The 21,389-nt window shown below is 33.3% G+C and overlaps 1 protein-coding gene across 5 annotated transcripts; it reads right to left on the minus strand.

Moving 5' to 3' along the window:
• Positions 1 to 1,351: 1,351 nt before the first annotated feature.
• On the minus strand, positions 1,352 to 20,849 carry LOC139523382 (carboxypeptidase B-like). Of its 5 annotated transcripts, none has more exons than XM_071317378.1 (12): positions 20,755 to 20,849; positions 11,784 to 11,861; positions 9,539 to 9,614; positions 8,780 to 8,913; positions 6,600 to 6,693; positions 6,199 to 6,321; positions 5,683 to 5,787; positions 4,699 to 4,809; positions 4,200 to 4,293; positions 3,299 to 3,501; positions 2,400 to 2,484; positions 1,352 to 1,591 (listed from the first exon to the last, which is right to left on the minus strand). In XM_071317378.1, the coding sequence occupies exons 2-12, from the start codon at positions 11,852 to 11,854 to the stop codon at positions 1,398 to 1,400; spliced, it is 1,290 nt and encodes a 429-aa protein (XP_071173479.1). In that variant the 5' UTR covers positions 11,855 to 11,861; positions 20,755 to 20,849; the 3' UTR covers positions 1,352 to 1,397. The 5 variants fall into 5 exon arrangements, with proteins under 5 accessions (XP_071173479.1, XP_071173482.1, XP_071173481.1 ...); XM_071317381.1 differs by lacking the exon at positions 20,755 to 20,849 and adding an exon at positions 16,783 to 16,807; XM_071317380.1 differs by lacking the exon at positions 20,755 to 20,849 and adding an exon at positions 13,590 to 13,706.
• Positions 20,850 to 21,389: the final 540 nt, after the last annotated feature.

Raw genomic sequence — 21,389 nt, forward strand, 5'->3', positions numbered from 1 at the left:
CTTCAATAATGAACAAAGCCCATACCGCATAGTCAGCTATAATAGGCTCCGATAAGACAATGTAAAACAATTCAAACGAGAAAACTAACGGCCTTATTTATGTAAAAAAATGAACGAAAAACAAATATGTAACATATAAACAAACGACAACCACTGAATTACAGGCTTCTGACTTGGGACAGGCACATACATAAATAATGTGGCGGGGTTAAACATGTTAGCGGGATCCCAACCCTCCCCCTAACCTGGGACAGTGGTATAACAGTACAACATAAGAACGAACTATAAAAATCAGTTGAAAAAGGTTTAACTCATCAGATGGACAAAAATACATCATAGTACGTATAGATATTATAATTTGTTTAAACAATATTCATATTTTCAGATAAATAAATTCAAAGTAAAAAATACACCATAATCGCAGATTTTTTGCTTCAGTCTATCTATTTTTACACATTTTAAACTGATAGTATCTTGGGAAGTTTAAATGCTACACAATATCAATTTTTATTCGATATTTGAATGCAGTTCAACCAGTTCTAAAAGCATACAAATTCCATCAAACTCTGAGAAATCGCCCAATATATAACATAAACGTTGTCTTTTAAAATTTAATGTCGAGTGTGATATGGTTCAATTGATACCTACGAATCAGATTCCTATTATTCGATGTTGGTTAAATACTTTAGTGTCACGGTTTATATTGATGTAACTACAACTAAAGAAAGATATCACAGTGGCGGATCCAGCCATTTTAAAAAAGGGGGGGGGGTCCCAACCCAGAGTAAAGGGGGGGTTCCAACTATATGCTCCCATTCAAATGCATTGATCGGCCAAAAAAAAAGGGGGGGGTTCAAACCCCCGGAACACCCCCCCCCCCCCCCCCCATATGGATCCGCCACTGTATCAAGACAAAGTGTAATCAGACTTCATGATTCATGAATGATGGCCAAGACAAACGCTAACAAACACAAAAAAATAAAGAAACATTACTGAAATGGTGATCAAAGCCTACTTTCAGACGTTAAAGGAAATGTCCTTTGAGCAGAGAGTGATAGGAAAAGAGAGAAATTCTGAAAAGAGACATTTTGCTACATAGAAAACTCCCCTTAAATTCAAAGAAAATCACAAGTTTGGTCTTCTTTCAGGTCCCAAATTTCCTCATTGTACAAATACATGCCAAGATTAAAAGACGCAGCTTATCATTCCAGAACGCCTTTTGCTGTCTGATTTGTTTATGTATATTTCAGCAAATACAGTTGTGCTTTGATTTGTTTTGGAAATGTTGGCTGTCCCTCTCCGATCTTACAGTACTGAAAACATATAACAACAATCTAAATAGAACAAACAAAAATGTTGACGACTTTATTTAGCCAACTGTAAACAAGCCATCAGTGCTATGTTTGAGGTAAGACTTTCAAGTCATTGGCGAAGGCTATGACACCATCCATTGTCTCCTGGCATGTAGGGATGATACTGCTTTCTGGTAAAACAAACCCATATCTTCCTGTATCCCTTAGCTCCAAGGTGTAGGAATATTTGATACCAGCTCCACCCTTAGCATAATCATCTGATCCACCGGCAGCTGAATCTGTTGTGTATTGAAAAACAAAATTAATGTCTTAATCGAAGTACAATTATACAATTTATCGATTGTTAGTTTTTGATCACTAGGCAGTCATCATACCAAATATGCAGCAATCAAGAAACAGTGGCGGATCCAGAACTTTTCATAAAGGGAGGGGGCGGCGTTGACTGACCTAAGGGGGGCCCCGCTCCAGTCATGGTTTAATGATTCCCTATATAATCAACCAAATTTCCCAAACGAAATAGGGGCCCGGGTTACCAGGCCCCCTCTGGATCCACCTATGAGAAAAGAGTTCCATATGGCATTCCCACGGAATAAACTGTAATATGTTATTGTTTTCATTTAGTATGATAGGGTGCCATATTGATTTCTTATCAGCAATGATAACTCTGGTGTTTTTTTTTTTTAGTAAACTAGTTTTGACAAGATTGATGCTTACATTGCTCATTCCTTTAACTTATAGATTATTGTCGCGGATCAAAGTTCCATACATAATTGGATATCACACTTTAAAATCTTATCAATCACATATAGTTCATGTTTACAAACTCATTCTGACTTAATCTCATATAAGGAACGGCAAATGAAAAAAATAAACAGTTGAGAACTGAAGTTCTCGTTTGAAATGTTTTACATTTGTCATTTCGGGGTTTTATAGCTGACTTAGTATGCGGTAGGGAATTTGCCTATTGTTGTGATAGTATTGTAGTCGTTAATTTTTATGTTATTTGCCCTCTGCCTGTGGAATGACTTGTCTCATTTGCATTTATATCATATAAAAGACTAGTGAATCTTAATAGTTTATACATACATAAAACATTGGTGGAAGACCCAACTGTATATCTTGTGTTAAATCTGGATCTGATGGCTTCTCTGGCTGTATTTCCTGCGGCGTCCTAAACACAACAAGACACACGTACTGTTAGAATCTGACAACATAACTGTATACACACAATAAAGCGGAATCGTTTTAGATAGAATAGACTACTGACTGTTGCTGTTTTCTAGTAAAAAAAACTCTTCACTTTCGTTATTTATTTTGCCTTATAACTTTTTGATTCGATTGTCTGATTTTGTAAACGAACCCGCGTCCGTCCGACGTACAAACATACAAGTCTGGAATCTTTGCTAAGTTGATTTTTTATTTCTAAACAGTCTTTGTTTTTAGTTTTTGTTGGGATGGTACCTCTGACATTGATGTTTTGTTGTTTAAAATTCAGCCTTTCTACACTAAAAGCCGATCCATGCCGGTCAGGTCTAAATGTGAGATACAAGTCCAAAAAGGTACTTTATTTGTGTGTGTTAGTGTCATCAATTGTATAAAACAACACTATCGCGTGGAGAAAACTAAGTCTAAATCCGACTTAACATGAAACTTGGTATATTACCCTAAATATTTGACAAAACCATATTATGTTCGCTATTTTATCAATGGTTTACTATATTTCGAATGGAACTGTTCCATATAAATTATTCCCCACCCCCTCGTTATCTGATTCCATTTTCCTGAACTAGATGATATCTAAACAACTAGGAATTGTTAACCCTCAATACTCTTCAACATTGCACTTAATTTAGGATTTAATTTTTTTTATTCAAGCGTCACTGATGAGTCTTTGTAGACGAAAAAAGCGTCTCGGGTACAACATTATAATCCTAATACCTATGATGATTTTTTTGTACGGTAGGCTTTGCGAACACTATACATACCAAGTCTACATAATCGTTTGGTAAAGCTGATGTATAACCCCATGGATATAACCACATCTGACCGTATGAGTGGACAGTGAGGTAGGAAATAAAATCTGCATTTGAGTTGGCAAAGTAATCTTTAATAGCCTTGCTCTCTGCTTCACTGAATGCACTAACACCGGAAAAGACATCACTACAAGCGCTTGTGGATCCACCAATTGCTGTAAAATAAGTATGTTTTTCCTAAAATCTCGTAAGAACCCATTTTAGTTTCACAATTCTGCACTTTCGGTTACTTTTAAAATTGTAAACATACATTATGATGTTTTGAAAGTCCCTTGAAATTTTATTCATATTTTAAGAGTTTATTTGTTGGTAGAAATAACTTTTTCTTTTCAATTTTTAATAGAATCTTGAAGAAATATTGTATGGTAAGAAAGATAATATTTCCTACTCAAATTCGTTATATATCCAGCATTATATTATGGACGTGAAGTTAAAGGATACGATCTTATTCTTTTAATTTTTGCATGGTTTGTAAAAGGTTTTTTTTTTACTAGAAAATGAAACCCTTCAAATAATATTGCTCACAAACAGAGAATCCGTTTGGTATGAAGCCTTGCTTGTAGTTGGAACTCTTTGACAACTTGTAAAAGTATCATGAATTACGTCAACTTGAAGCAATAATTTTTAAATGGATCCTAATTATCAATACGTACTGCAATCTTTTTTTCTATATTTAATTTTCTATATCTTCTCATATACGGGACATGCTTCTCATTCGATATATCATTTAAGCCAATAGAACATTTTTTACATCATAATATAAGGCAACCGATCAAAATCTATATTTGTTTTTGAATTATTTTAAGATGGCGGGATATCGAATGAAACTAGTGGAACAAACTTAAATACATACCCGGATTCCACTGGTAACCGAAGTTTCTATTGAGGTCAACACCATGACATGATGTACCAGAATTTGTACGTCTGTTCTTTCTCCACAATCTGTCCTAAAACATTTGAGAGACAAGATATAAATAAGAAAAATAAAATAAGAACCATATAAGAAAAGACACAGAACAAGTAATCTCAGATTATAACCTTGGGTCTCGAACCAGAAAAGTAAAAACCAATGATTAAATAAAAAGGACACCCAGTACAATTCCCATACATCCGCCGAATCTGAAGATGAATAACACTATTATAAGCATTGTAAAAATGGACAGCAGAGTCATTATCTTCAGTGTGAAAAAGTTAAATTACAGATAACACAGACATAAACACTGATACACATAATTGTTTGAAAACTTACTAAGTATAGACCTTGACTAAGATATTAAACGCAGAACCTTTACTTGAAAAGCTTCATCGTCACCAACAATTAAAAGTACATTTTAGTCTTTTATAGGACTTACTGATGCGAATGAATAACTGTATCCATCAGGGTTAAGTACAGGTACAATATACCAGTCATATGTATCTACAAGGTCTTCTACACTCTGTAACTGATCGGGGTTATACTTCAACTGGAAAAAAACGTGCAAAGATATCATACAGTATCATTCTTAAAGTATGTTAAATGAGATTCATTGATCGAAGATAAAAATAAAAATGTGATAGTCATATTCTGTTTTCTGTACGTTTGTTTATTCCACGTGCAGAAAACAAATCGTTCATATAATCTTTTTTTTTTTTTTTAACTTTTAGTAGTTGGTTTTCCGTAAAGATCTTCCGTTACTAGCATTTGTTTTGCCAAAATTTCATTTCACAAACGTGAATTTTCTTTTTGAGATCGTTCTGTTATCAATACACTCATCTTAGATAAGATTTACTCAAAACTTTATGCTAACATGCTAAGATACACGTTCTCTTCAATTTGTTGGATTTTGAAATCGGTTTTTTTATTTTTATTTTAGTCGTATATGTTTCCATTATGTTCAATTCAGTAATATTTGCATCTATTATATTATCAATTGCACTGTTGAAATATGTTAACACCTTTCAATAGTTATCAAAGGTACCAGGATTATAATTTAGTACGCCAGACGCGCGTTTCGTCTACATAAGACTCATCAGTGACGCTCATATCAAAATATTTATAAAGCCAAACAAGTACAAAGTTGAAGAACAAGGAGGATCCAAAATTCCAAAAAGTTGTGCTAAATACGGCTAAGGTAATCTATGCCTGGGATAAGAAAATCCTTAGTGTTTCAAAATATTACAGGGACATAGCTATAGATTGCAGTTTGAGCTTAATTATTGGGATTAAAATATAGGTTTTCGTGTGTAACTATTTCAGTCATACCATGGAAGTATTATATGTCAATATAATACTTCCATGGTCATACCTATGTTCGGGGACTGTGCTTGGTACTTTTTTTACAATTATAGGTAGTTACCTGATCTATGAGATAAAGAACAAATGCAGGTGATATCCATTCACGGGCGTGTATGCCACCATCAACAAAGATAGCCTTTTTAGCTTGGTTACTGGGTTTAGATATCTGCAAAAGTCATTTGTCATATTATCATGTTTTCTTAAAACGTCAATATTATTATAAGTTTTAATGGAAGACTTCCGTGAAATTGCAGTTGTTGGAATGTGGAATATCATATAATTCGCGCTGCAAATTACTATTAAAGTACATTTAGTAGTTACATTGTTCTAAAGTTAAAAGCAGTAATTCCGTTTTGTTCAATTGCTAGGGTCGGTTTTTATGGGCTTCATTGTACTGTTCAAAGTTCAAAATACTATTTCTATTTAAAAAAGTGTTGATTTGGCAAATTGCTGTTAAATGAAACTCTCGGCTGGTAGTTGAACACATTTCGTTGCCTTGAATTTGAGGTACATTATTGTGCGCCGTTGTTCGAATAAGTTGTTAATAGGATCTGGTTTTGCCTGCGTTGTCACCTACCTTTACGAGATGAATTTGTCTGTTTTCTTCAGTATAACCAATCACAGCATTACTGGAATAAATTGAGTCCCCTGATGGTCCAGTGCCTGTATCCTGGCTCAAGCTTGCTACGTATGCTTCAATCTAATAACGAAATTGGTATATGAAACATTGTCGGAATAACGAAAATATATTAACATTTCTTTTAAACGGTAGTATTGGAATTTTCTTGCGGTTTGTGTCGCAAATGATCGCCGAAGAGTTTTATTGGAATCATAAGTTAAACAAAAATGCAGAAACGCAACTGTTGTAAATATAAAAATAAAATTTTATTCTCATTATTGTTTTGACTTTTGTAGTAACGCGGAAAAAAACCTTAAGAAATATTTTTTTCTTTTATTTTTCAGGTTTATCATACTTACTTGAGCGAACGAATGGTAAACTGTAAACATAAATTGCTGAGTTGCTCTCTTATTAACGTGACTTGTAATGGGAGCAAATTGTTGATCTATCAACCTTTAAAGAAATAATTTGATATTTTATAGAAATAACAAATATCAATAAAAAAGACATGCACGTAATCGTTTTTGAAAACAAGAGGCTCTCAAGAGCCTGAATCGCTCACCTTAAATGTTTTGCTTAAATCTTCCATCAATGATTATTTTGGGTTTTCAATTTATATAAATGGTTCTTCGATTCTGTCATATCTTCTTCAAAAGCAAAAACAAGAGTGGACACACTGAAATGTCTCGTTTGTCTCGTGTTCATAATATAATTCATGATGAAAGTATAAAGTATAAAAAAGCACTGTATACCCCAAGCATTACATTATTGCTGTTTACAGTTTATCTACATCTATAATAATATACAAGATAATAACCAAAAACAGCAAAATTTCCTTAAAATTACCAATTCAGGGGCGACAACCCAACAACAAGTTGTCCGATTCATCTGAAAATTTCAGGGCAGATAGATCTTGACCTGATAAACAATTATTTTACCTCGTCAGATTTGCTCTAAATGCTTTGGTTTTTGAGTTATAAGCTAAAAACTGCATTTTACCCCTATGTTCTATTTTTAGCCATGGCGGCCATTTTGGTTGGTAAGCCGGGTCACCAGACACAATTTTTAAACTAGATACCCTAATAATGATTTTGGCCATGTTTGGTTAAATTTGGCCCAGTAGTTTCAGAGGAGAAGATTTTTGTAAAAGATAACTAAGATTTACGGAAAATGGTTAAAAATTGACTGTAAAGGGTCATAACTCCTAAAGGGGTCAACTGACCATCTCAGTCATGTTGACTTATTTGTAAATCTTACTTTGCTGAACATTTTTGCTGTTTAAAGTTTATCTCTATTTATAATAATATTCATGATAATAACCAAAAACAGCAAAATTTCCTTAAAATAACCAATTCAGAGGCAGCAACCTAACAATCGGTTGTCTGATTCATCTGAAAATTTCAGGGCAGATAGATCTTGACCTGATAAACCATTTAACCCCTGTCAGATTTGCTCTAAATGCTTTGGTTTTTGAGTTATAAGCCAAAAACTGATTTTACCCCTATGTTCTATTTTTAGCCATGGTGGCTATCTTGGTTGGTTGGCCGGGTCACCGGACACAATTTTTAAACTAGTTACCCCAATGATGATTGTTGCCAAGTTTGGTTCAATTTGGCCCAGTAGTTTCAGAGGAGAAGATTTTTGTAAAAGATAACTAAGATTTACGGAAAATGGTTAAAAATTGACTATAAAGGGCCATAACTCCTAAAGGGGTCAACTGACCATTTCGGTCATGTTGACTTATTTGTAAATCTTACTTTGCTGAACATTGTTGCTGTTTACAGCTTATCTCTATCTATAATAATATTCATGATAATAACCAAAAACAGCAAAATTTCCTTAAAATTACCAATTCAGGGGCAGCAACCTAACAACGGGTTGTCCGATTCATCTGAAAATTTCAGGGCAGATAGAACTTGACCTGATAAACAATTTTACCCCTGTCAGATTTGCTCTAAATGCTTTGGTTTTTGAGTTATAAGCTAAAAACTGCATTTTACCCCTATGTTTTATTTTTAGCCATGGCGGCCATGTTTTTTGATGAAATGGGAATTAAAACACAAAATTTATTCTAGATACCCTAGGAATCAATCAGATGAAGTTTGGTTTGAATTGGTTCAGCAGTTTCAGAGGAGAAGATCTTTGAAATAGTTTACGACGGACGACGACGACGGACGGACGGACGACGACGGACGGACGGACGAACGAACGACGACGGACGCCAAGTGATGGCAAAAGCTCACATTTCCTTTTGGAAAGGTGAGCTAAAAATAGGCTTTAAAATTATAACAGTACGTCACTTGCGCTAAAATATTAAAGACGACGGATATTTCAATCGCAGAAAGATTTGATAATGATTTCAGTGTCTACTTACTCACAGAAACAGAATCTTTAAATAGTTATAGTCACAAAGTGTGATATAAAGGGCTTAACGCGAAAATAAGTTGGTTTGCAGTAGTCTACGGTACACATAAACAATGAAAAAAAATCAATCTGAGGATATGCTGTAAGGTCTCTATTCCTGAAAACATAAACTTACGATTGTATATCTTTTATCCAAGTAAAAAAAGGTATACGTGTGTTGGTTAAATCTTGTTTCACTGTACTTGATATTGTTGGCCAAATTTTGACATCCAGAGAGCTGTCGTTATGGTGGACATGCCATACATCTAACTGTCAAAATAAAACAAAGTAATTATGTTTTAAAATATGAGTTCATTAGATTATTGTATGAATGTCTTTATCTATGAGTTTTATTTATGAGGTCTATTTTATCATTTTTCATTTCAGGTCAGTTTGAAATAATCTATCTATGTAAGCATAAGATGATAAATATTTTTAACAGTTGTCTCTTTTGAGTTGAAGCCTCATTTAAACGATTCTTTAATATATTTAATGTATAATTAAAGCATTACAAACAAGAATGTGTCCTCAGTACACGAATGCCCCACTCGCACTTTCATTTTCTATGTTCAATGGACCGTGAAATTGGGGTAAAAACTGTAATTTATCATTTAAATTTAAAAGATCATATCATAGGGAACATGTGTACAAAGTTTGAAGTTGAAGTCCAATCGACTTCAAACTTTGTACACATGTTCCCTATGATATGATCTTTCTCAAAAACTACCTTGACCAAAAACTTTAGCCTGAAGCGAGACAGACGGACGAACAGACGGACGGACAGACGAACGTACGAACGGACGGACGAACGAACGGACACACAGACCAGAAAACATAATGCCCCTCTACTATCGTAGGTGGGGCATAAAAATCTAAAATTATGATGTATGCATACCCCGTATTTCTGTACCATATTGAGAACATAACTTGCTTCATTCGTTGTTTTTGGAAAGATCTTTAATACTTCGTGACTGAAACAGAAAAGTATCGTGGCTAACTAAACCAAACAATCACTGAAATAACATTTTCAATCAAAAATAGCATTTTGTAAATACACATCCTTGTCTGGTATAAAGAACTGTATAAAAACAGTTTTGCACAAGACATTTATTTTTAAATATACATGGATTTTCCCCCGTATTTAAAATGTAACAATTTTCTAATAGCGTTCTAGCTGTTGCATGTTTTAGAATTCTCAATTATAATTTATATAGCTAGCAAATTGTACGAATCGACAAACAGTCTAGAATTCCAGTGCTTCGATGCTGACATGAATAGATGATATAATTTTAATTGTAAATTGTTAATATATTTTTATCATTTGTCTAAATTAAGGTTGCAAACATAAGAAGGATTTAGCTCTTAAATTATGGTCTCTGGTGTACACGATGCAGATAGTTCCAGACAATCAGTATATACTACAGTAATATCACACAAAAAAAATTTAATCAAATGCATTTATAAAACATAATAATGTAAAATATAAAAAGTAACAAGAGTGCACACGCTGAAATGTCTCACCTTCTTTACTTATCATTGATATGATGTTGATAGTTCTAAATAAAAAGCTTTACTACAACTATCACATAAACTTAACATGATCCAAGATTGATTGTTGTTTGCTTAACGTCCAGTGGCAAATATTTCATGCAAATTCAGGACGAGAACAAGTTCACAATAAATACAATAGGTAGGTCCTGTCATAATAGAGGCCATAAGGGATGATGGTCGGGGAAATTTGGACTGCCACTGGAAAATGAGGGTATATTGGATAGGGACAGAAATTTTGCCTTACAACAGGTCACCTACGGGCCCTCAAAGAGTTGTTGTAAGGGTTCTTAACGTGCAAAGAGCGTGGCACTCTCTTCACACGAGACATCGGATTTAACGTCCCCATTCTGACTGGACATATAGATGACCTATTGCTTACAGTTTCACAGACATTTACAGCTTTCAATCCTTCCAAATAAGAAATTTAGTTGACCTATAATTGCTTATAATTTAAGAAAAACAAATCAAAACACAAAATCTTAACACTAAGCAATGAACCGTGAAAATGAGGTCAATTTCAACTAAAACCTGCGCGACTGACATGTACATCATAAGATATTTCCATACACCAAATATAGTTGACCTATTGCATATAGTATAAGAAAAAAAGACCAACACTCAAAAACTTAACTTTGACCAGTGAACCATGAAAATGAGGCTAAGATCAGATGACACCTGCCATCATGATCTAGGCATGTAAAAACTTAGTCCTTCCATACACCAAATACAGTAGACCTAGTGCAAAAACTATAAGTAAAACAGATAAAAAAACAAAAAAAATAACTATAACCACTGAAACATAAATGTTGGTCAAGGTCAGATGACACCTGCAGTTGGACATGTACACATTACAGTCCTTCCATACACCGAATATACTAGACCGATTGCTTATACAAATGTATTATTTGCGATATGGACTTGACCACCAAAATTTAACCTTGTTTTTCAAGGTACGCACATACCAAACATAGTATCATAATAAGAGAGAAATTAACATTTCAAAAAATCTTTTTTCAAGTAGTCACTGAATCATGAAAATGAGGTCAAGGACAATGGACATGTGACAGACGGAAACTTCGTAACATATGGCATCAATATACGAAGTATGAGCATCCAGGTCTTCCACCTTCTAAAATATAAAGCTTTTAAGAAGTTAGCTAACGCCGCCGCCGTCGGATCACTATCTCTATGTCGAGCTTTCTGCGACAAAAACCGATCTTGGACCATTACAGTGACCTATAGTTGTTAATTTCTATGTCAATTGATGTCTTGTGGATCTGATTATGTTTTTTTTTTGTTTTTAACGCCACTTTTAAGCACCGCAATAAGCCTATTTCGTGGCGGTCGGTTTATTATTGGTGGAGGAAGCCCGAGTGCCCGGAGAGTTGTCTCATTTTTATATTAAATGACACAAAAAACATCCACTTTAAATATTCTTAAGATGGAAGATTTATATATTGCTCTCATTGTCGTCTGCTTATATCTAGTACTATTTCTATATAGTGCATGAAAAAGATAGTGATTTCACGTGACATCACTTTTTTTTCAATCCAAACCTTTAATGGCATTATAAAAATATTGGTTCTTACCCGTCATATCGTGTGTTCTGTGTTGTTACTTGAGATACCAGAAGCAAAGTGGTTATACACAGGAGTTTCATTTTGGTCCTGTAATAGAAAATATGAGTTTTTAAGTTCATTAAGAAAGCGTCTAATATTTAAGCAACAATCATTTGCACTATCTAGTCTTGATAATACAAACATCCCACCTGTAAAAAATTTATAAAAAACCATTACGTGACAAGAATCCTTGCTAAAAGAGGCCGTCAACTGCAAAGTTTTAATAAGTCGCCAATCGCTAATATATAGATCATATTTGCTTGAATATGAATAGAGGCGTACATGGTAATAATCGAGTTTGAAACCGAGTCTGAGAAACAAAGATTTTTTTTAACCCCTTTGGCCTTATAATATGAAAAACTGAAGGACAACATATATCCAGAGCCAAAATAGTGGAACTTAGTCTTACTAAACAATTGTTCATTAAATACTTCTAAAGAACGAATTTTAGTTTTTACGCGTAATTATTTAAAAAAAAAAAAAAAAAAAAAAAAAAAACACCGACCATTTTTAGGGGGTCTTATTGGGGGGTTCTGATCCCGGATCCCGCTTACTGTTTTGTCAGATTCCCGTATCCCGCTGACACTATGTACGTAAGCTCGTTTTTTGGTTATTTCCCGTGTCCCGCTAGACTTTATTTCCCGTTTTCACGGTTCAATAAATTGACTTTCACGTGTCACGCTCACAAAAAAATCGGCAATCCCGCGTTACGCTTAGACTCAAATGAGACCCATTTTTTAAGTATTCAGACCATTAAAAGCACTATTTAAGGAATTCTTCCGCCATGAGAGGAAAACGCAGCATTATTCAATTCCTCAAGTGAAAAAAAATCAATGTATTAAAGTGTATCCATATAAAGTATTGTGTCAGTCAGACAAGCGAAATTAGATTGATGTGATGAATACATTTACACTATATATGCAGTAACTGGGTGGGGGACTATTTTTTAAGGACATACTTTTGAAGGCTATTGACGGAACCTCATACCTATCGGAAACTCCATAAGACTCCATAACAGTCGGTAACATTGGTATCACTAGTTTAGAATATGGTAATGAGATAGACTGAATGGAGCAAAATAAAAATAAAAAAATATGACCGATGTACAAACGACACATTAAAGGTTTATTTAAAAAACCTACTGTAAGATTTAAAAAAATATAAGACGCAATCTTACCTTTAAGTAATGTCTATTCTAAAGGATGGTGTTGTTCATCTTAATGCATTTAAAATGAAGAGAAAACGTCATGAGTGATGTCAGATAATTTTAAGTGACGTCATGACGTTACACTAAACACTCACACGTGAATCTTTTCTTCGCCATTTTATTGCAAAGAAAAATATTGCTTCCGCCATTGCTGAGCGCCATTGACGTGGACATGTCAAGCTGATAGCTAAATTTTGTATCAGCGGTTGGATATTTTATGATTTTATACTTTAAAAAGTTCTTGGACGTTTATATCAATGAATATTAGATTAGGTCAAACACACCTTTGAAATGTCATTTACTCTACAAAGCCGACAAAACGTTGCCCGAGTTCATCCAGTTCCCCAGTTGTGAACTATACTGCAGCATGAAAAGACAAAGTTACACGAGCAACACGTTACAGAACAATTTCAATAGCTACTTGACCACACCATATATCCGTAAAATTCAATCATAAAGCAGTCGAGTGCACCGACGTGTTTCCCCTCAAAATGGCATGCAAAACCGTATCTAAAACACTATTTATGCTATATATCCCTTATGTTACAGAAAGTTTGTATTTTTCTCACCTGTTTTCATGCTGCAAATATACACATAAGGGTGCAACTGACTACTATGCCGTTCAAATGTTTATTGTTATCTGTAGAAGGAGATCGGGTGACAAAAAGTTATCACCCGTTTGAAGGAAAACTTATCATTATTCCATATAGATTTGACAAACTTGGGTAAACAGAATTATATGCTCAAAATGAATTTTGTATTTTTTGCATATACCATATATATTTATATATTCGTTTTTTTTTTTTTATTTCAAATATTGTGGATTTAATTCTTGTTAGATTTTTACCGTATTTGTACCAATGGAAACAGAATTGGCACAGGTTTTTTTTTTTATATGTTAGGTTGAATTTTTGTTGTGGCTACGAGGTCGTCGCGTCGAAGGCTACCGCGGTAGGTACGTAGCCGGCCCATCGAGGCCGCGGTTGAAACATTCTCTCGCGGTTTTTTTTAATGTCTGGCGATCTAAACACAAGTATTATTTTTGGTGAATGTATTTGCTATATATAGGCTATATTCAACCAAATTAAATTGTATAAAAATAGATACATTTATTAACAGAAAACAAAAGCAACTGAAGAAAAAGCTATGACCAAATTAACCAAATATACTTTAGACAAGTATGTTAGAAATCTGGTTCATGATAAAATTCCAACCATAAATCTTTTAATATATTTTGGTTATAAAGAAAGCAAATTGATGAATAGAACTTTAAAGTACACTTTCCTCTATGTTGTCAAGAAATTAAGAAAATAAATGTGACGTACAAATTAAGATATATTCAGTGAATATTTAAATGAGACGATTTGCATTTATACGTACATTCCAAATAACACAGATTTTAAAAAAGGGAAAGAAAAGAAGAGTTAAGACTAAGTATTCTTTTTAAAGTTAATCTAAGGAAGAGTTGTTTTTCTATTATTTTCTCAAGACAACACGAAACTCACTCTTCATCAAGACCATGTCAATATTATCGAAGCAGGGGCGGATCTAGCCATTTTAAAAAGGGGGTGTTCCAACTATATGTCCCCATTCAAATGCATTGATCGTCCAAAAAGGGGGTTCCGACCCCCAGAACCCTCCCCCTGGATCCGCCACTGCTAAGTGCCCAGCCATTATCATGCAGCAGTTGGTCAATAAAGATGTATTTAGGCAGTATATTTTTAATTATGCATGTTAAATGTACCAAAAATGCATAGTTGCCCATTCATTTTTATAATATGTTTTCATTATCGAATATTTCCCCTCTATGAATTGGTCAAAAACAATCGAATGAAAATTTATCTATATCATTCTGCCATTTTTATTCTTTAAGGAAAATAGCTTTTTTTAGAGACTAAAATACCTGCTTTTAGAAAAACTACCTAATTTTAGACTTAATTGGAATACACAAATATCTAAAATAACTTCAATGACTTGCCTTTTAGTATGTTGTGTTCATCTTCCAAATACTTAACGAAAAATGTTCTTTTAAAATTTGTACATATCATATTTAAAGAAAAACAATTTGGACATGAAATTAATATTAAAAGACGTAGAAGAATACACGGTGGGAAAGATACCCATGTGCAATTATTTGTGTCGCAAGCTTTAATGAGATGTTCCGCGACAAGAAATCTGCGACCAATTCATTTGGGAGATATAACTTCAAATTTACAATTAATAGCACGCTACATGGATTGTGATTCGGTAATTTAGAACACTGATATATGTTTTTTTAACGACATTTAAATTATTTTAGCCATTCTACCCCCGCAACTATTAATTAAAGTCAATAATTTCAAGATGTATATCGTCTGACTATTAGTTAAAGCAAAGACATTGACATTATATATTTGTTCATATATATTTTTTTGAAAATATTACTCATTACACAATAAATTATAAACTACATTTTGTATTTCGGTTTAAATAAATACCTTTGCATAAAGATTTGTAAAAATATGCAGTGGTAATGTTAATTTGAATCAGAGATCTAAAATAATTTCAATTAAATGTCACAGAAGACTTGTTATCTAAAATTAACCTTGATTTAAGATAAGCTAAAAATACTGAGAGAAAGTAGTTGTAAGGTTTGACACACAAGATATATTTATAGAAGTTGTTTCCTTACAAACGAGAAAATAGCACGCGAATAATGCAATATAGATTTCCTAATAAATGTTTGGTTTTGACGTCTAACTCACAAATGACTTATTTATGTGTAATGCACTTGGAAAAAATACAGATAGGGTTATAAAGAAAAGATGACACATTAAAAAAATTCTAAAACCACTGAGAACTTTCCTCTAAGCTGTGCTAAAATTCCCGAATCCTAGCTGGATTGACGTTTGAGTATGCAAGCCTTTGGCAAATGATTAAAATGGAGGGAATCAAAAAAGTTTATAATACCAATATAACCCTTTTTTTAGTGTTGAATTTGTGTTGTCTCAGAATCATGTACATCCTACATACTATGCATGTTTCCATATTAGGACTAAGTTTCATATAGATTCAAAGAACCGTCTTTTTATTTAGGAGTTACGATGAAAAGGTAGGAACCGGACAGGGTCAAAATTTTCTAAGTTCAATAGGGCATTTCTCTAAAAATATATACTACAAATATGCACATCTGCATGCGATGTTATCATATTATGGATGTGCAGAGATGTAAATCTGGAACACCAAGGGCCAAATCAGATCACCAGACAGAGCAATGCGACTAAACAAAAATTAAGGAAACGACTCCATATGCTATGTCCTTTAATCATGTTATTCTAAAATACAGTTGACATGAATTATGATAATGATTGATGGTTGTATGCCTAATGTTAACTTACACATTTTTTATAATGCAAATGTAACAGTAAAGAAACTGTTTGTGAGCCGAATAAAGAATATATGGCTGACCAATGCATTTTATAAACTTTAAAATTTTGAAATTTCTTAATTCAATACATTATTCTGGACTTAATCTTAAGTATAAAAAAAGATATGGTATGATTGCCAATGAGACAACTCTTCACAAGAGACCAAATGACACAGAAATTAACAACTCTAGGTCACCGTACGACCTTCAACCATGAGCAAATGGCGAACCGCCAGCTATAGTCAGCTATAAAAGTTTGGTTTGTTGTGCAGAATATATATTACCACACCCACAAACTGTTGGACAGAGAATGTTAAAATTGCAACTATTATTTACTTTAGAGATCTTTAGATTACCTTTACAAGATTCACTTCCTTGATGGCCGATACATGTATGGAGTACTCTTGGTTTACATTAAATGTAATTCACTAGTACTTAGACCTGCTTTATGTCCTGATTGTGTAAGGTTCAAAATGTCACGTTTATTCGTGTTCATTCAGATTTTTTAATTTGTTTCGCTTCGAACGACGTTTGAACTGTAATAACTATGTTTACAACTGTCGCTCAAATGAAGAAGTTTGGTGCCACTTTAACATATACAGTTATAGTCAATAACTTTCCTTTTGCGATATCCCATATTAACAATGTTGCCATATCAAATGTATTGTAAAATGACGTATCTGTAATGTTGCATAGATAAGGTTTTGGATTTTCGAATATTTTAGCCTCAAGCATTCTTGAAGAGATATTTATTGTTCACGTAATAGTCGTGTGTATATATATCAAGATGGAATAGAGTTGATAAAAGTAGACAAGAAGGAACTATAACAGAGTTACAATATTCTAAATCGTATTCAAGTAAACTGGAATCCGCTTGTATTACGCTTCACCGCTTTACTGTGAACAAAGTGTAGTACTGTAGTCAGCAGAGAACCAGCTTAGTACTCAAATGCATAAACACAATACTTAATAACTTAAGAAATCTCCCCAAGATTTATAAATATTTTTTACGGAATGACTGCTACACTAGCAGGAAGTTTTGGGGTTCCTTAAATCCTGGCTCCTGCTTTCATATACAAAATATATTAACCAAGTCAAGAACATTACTATCCTCAATTTCTCAAATGAAACTCGTTTTGGATTCAACATTAACCGTAACAGTGATATTGATATTTATTATTGATAAACATTGTAGTTTTATTAAATTTTTTCCTACGCATATGTATACATAGATATAAGAAGATGTGCATGGTATGATTGCCAATGAGACAACTCTCCATCCAAGTCACAATTCATAAAGGTAAACCATTATAGGTCAAGGTTCGGTCTTCAACACGGAGCCTTGGCTCACATCGAACTATAAAGGGTCCCCAAAATTACTAACTAGTGTAAAATCATTCAAACGGGAAAATCAACGGTATAATCTATAAAAAATAATAAAACGAGATAGGAGAAACATTTATGAACCACATCAACAAACGACACTACTGAACCTAAAACAGGTGCAAACAATTGCAGCGGTTTTAAACTTTTAATGTTACCAAACCTTCACCCTTATCTGAAGCAATAGTGTAACAACATGCACAACATAGAATGATACACTATAACATATCAATTGAAATGGCTAAATTCAATCAAAAGACATATTAACGCAAGTGAACATTCACTGAACGATTAAATTTGATCTATGATACAATGTAAATACAAAATCAATGAAATAAGGGACAAATAATTAAAGTAACAGGATTATACCACTGTGAAATGTTAAGAAGTTTCAGAAAAACAATAACCTTGAATAAAAATCCGCTATTTACAATAATATTATAGGAAAATGAAAATAATTTTGTTGTTAGGTATACTCTTGAAATGGAGAAGGAAATATTTTTACAACATAAATAATTTTGATGTTCAATCATAGTAAGAAGAAGTGAAAGTTTATAGTATAGTAAGGTCCAATTAACAAGAAAGTCTATTCCTCCAATAATTTATAGTATAGTAAGGTCCAATTAACAAGAAAGTCTATTCCTCCAATAATTTATAGTATAGTAAGGTCCAATAAACAAGAAAGTCTATTCCTCAAATAATTTATAGTGTAGTAAGGTCCAATTAACAAGAAAGTCTATTCCTCCAATAATTTATAGTATAGTAAGGTCCAATTAACAAGAAAGTCTATTCCTCCAATCCAATGCCTTCTTGCGATCATATATATACAAATTTGGAGTAGGTCCAGTAAGACCCTTTTTTGGCCCCAAAATATAGCAGTTTTACAAAATTGTTAAAATGTAAACTTTTAGTTTATTATTGGACAGTAGAATGCTTCTGCTACACAAATATGGGCTGTTTTTGACAATACAACGAATAAATATCGGGTACTAACACCATCAAGTCATGCTAAACTACTAAAATCTTCACAATTCTAGCATTTTAGTCAAATTTTAGACGGTTTTCGTGTAAAACGAAATTGGCCGCATTCGTGTTCATCCTTAATATTGAAATGTAAGTTGTATTTTATGATAATTCATAACATATATAAAGATTGAGGATGAACACAGATGCAGCCACTTTCATTTTTGACAAAAACCATCTGAAAAGCGACATTTTTCGGCATATTTGGTAGATTTTTCATATTTGAGCTTGAATCGGATCGTTTTTAATGACTAAATCAGTTAAAATCTTTCACAAAAACTAATTGATTCAAATAAAATAGACACTTAAGTGTTTAAAAAGTGGTCAAAATCTTTCGTCAGATGAACCTGAAATTTGAGGCCAAAATCGGTCCTTACCGGACCTACTCCTTTGATACGTCCTTACTATAATGAATTGAACGCTTCACGAAAACAAATCTGTTTTTATACGCCCGTCAAAATTTTGACGGGACGTATTATGGTATACAAATGTCCGGTGTCCGTCCGTCTGTCTGTCGTACCGTCTGTCTGTCCGTCCGTCCGTCTGTCTGTCCATCTGTCTGTCCGGCGTAAACATGTCGCACCGTAACTTGAGAACGACTTATCTAAATTTCATGAAACTTAATAGAGTTGTTTTTTATGATGGTCAAATGATCTGTATACTTTTTGGTGAAAATAAGATTTAAACTTTTTGAGTTACGGCTCTTTGTAACTAAAACAGGGGTGTGTTTTTTTTCACATGTCGCACCGTATCTCAAAAACGATTCTTGATTATTGCTTAAAACTTTACACACATCTTAGTTATATTAATCTTAATATCTGTATACTTTTTGGTGATGATTCAAAATTTCATTTTTGAGTTATTGAGTATTTTGTAAAAAAAGGGGGAGGGTTTTTTACATGTCGCGCCGTATCTCAAAAACGATTTATGATTATTGCTTAAAACTTTACACACTTCTTTGTTATATTAATCTAAAGATCTGTATACTTTTTGGTGATGATTCAAAATTTCATTTTTGAGTTATTGAGTATTTTGTAAAAAAGGGGGAGGGTTTTTTACATGTCGCGCCGTATATCAAAAACGATTTATGATTATATATATATTGCTTAAAACTTTACACACTTCTTTGTTATATTAATCTTAAGATCTGTATACTTTTTGGTGATGATTCAAAATTTCATTTTTGAGTTATTGAGTATTTTGTAAAAAAAAGGGGGAGGGGGATTTTACATGTCGTGCCGTATCTCAAAAGCGATTTATGATTATTGCTTAAAACTTTACACATTTCTTTGTTATATTAATCTAAAGATCTGTATACTTTTTGGTGATGACTTAAAATTTTATTTTTGAGTTATTGAGTATTTTGTAAAATAGGGGAGGGTTTTTTTTACATGTCGCGCCGTATCTCAAAAACAATTTATGATTATTGCTTGAAACTGTGCACACTTCTTTGTTATATTAATCTAAAGATCTGTATACTTTTTGGTTTGATTCAAAATTTTATTTTAGTGATATTTGTAAAAAAAAACAGGGTGGGGGTTCACATGTCCCGCCGTGTCTCAAAAGCAATAAATGGTAATTGCTTAAAACTTTCTCAGAAACTATTTATGATTATTGCATAAAACTTCCACACAAGACGTCGGACGTATCATGCGCTCATGGCGCAGCTGTTTATTAAAGATGCGGTTACTTTATTCCGCTAAAACCAAGCTTAGTATAAAAATAGAATAACGCAACGTTAGATAATAATTGCTACTACCGGGTAAAAATTTGACAGAAAAAAATCTTAGAAATGCTGAAATAAATATGTCAAATAATATATGAAAAATAAAGATTGTTTCTCAAATTTTCGGATTATGATAGAGAAACAATAAAAAATATAATTTATATCTATATCATTTGATACATGAATTATTGCTTACCCTCTATTGTAAGCCAGAACCTACAGACACTGAAAACGTACACAGGAACCTTGGAAAACTGATAAGAAATATTCACGATTCTGGTCTTATTTAAACCAAGACATGATTTGGTCTAATGACATAATAGCATAAACAGACAAGTATTTACAAACTTTCGCGTGATTTGAAGCAATTTGGCCCTGAAGGATAACCACTGGCAGACTGGAGCAACAGAAAAAAAGTACAGAATTAACATGAATGACGAATGTAAAAAAAATTTCGTATCGATACATGTGAATAACTTACAAATATGTTTGCTGTCACTTTTCTTGTTTCATAGCAAATCTTTGTTTTCATTTGATAACATTTATGTTACAATTTAGATGCATTCAAATTCACGTAAAGTGTTGAAGTAATGTTAGTTTCAGTGGCGGATCCAGAAATTTTTATAAGTGGGGGCCCACTGACTGCCTTAGAGGGTCCCGCTCCCGTCATGCTTCAGTGATTCCCTATATAAGCAAACATTTTTTTTCTCAAAAGAGGGGCCCGCCCGGCCCCCCTGTCCCCCTAAATCCGCCTCTGAGTTTGAGGTTTCTAAGCGTACGAAGGTATACAAGTTTTGACCGATATTATTTTCGGATTAGAAACTTAGACAT

Source organism: Mytilus edulis, chromosome 5, assembly GCF_963676685.1.
Source record: "Mytilus edulis chromosome 5, xbMytEdul2.2, whole genome shotgun sequence".
Taxonomy (NCBI): Eukaryota; Metazoa; Mollusca; class Bivalvia; order Mytilida; family Mytilidae; genus Mytilus; species Mytilus edulis.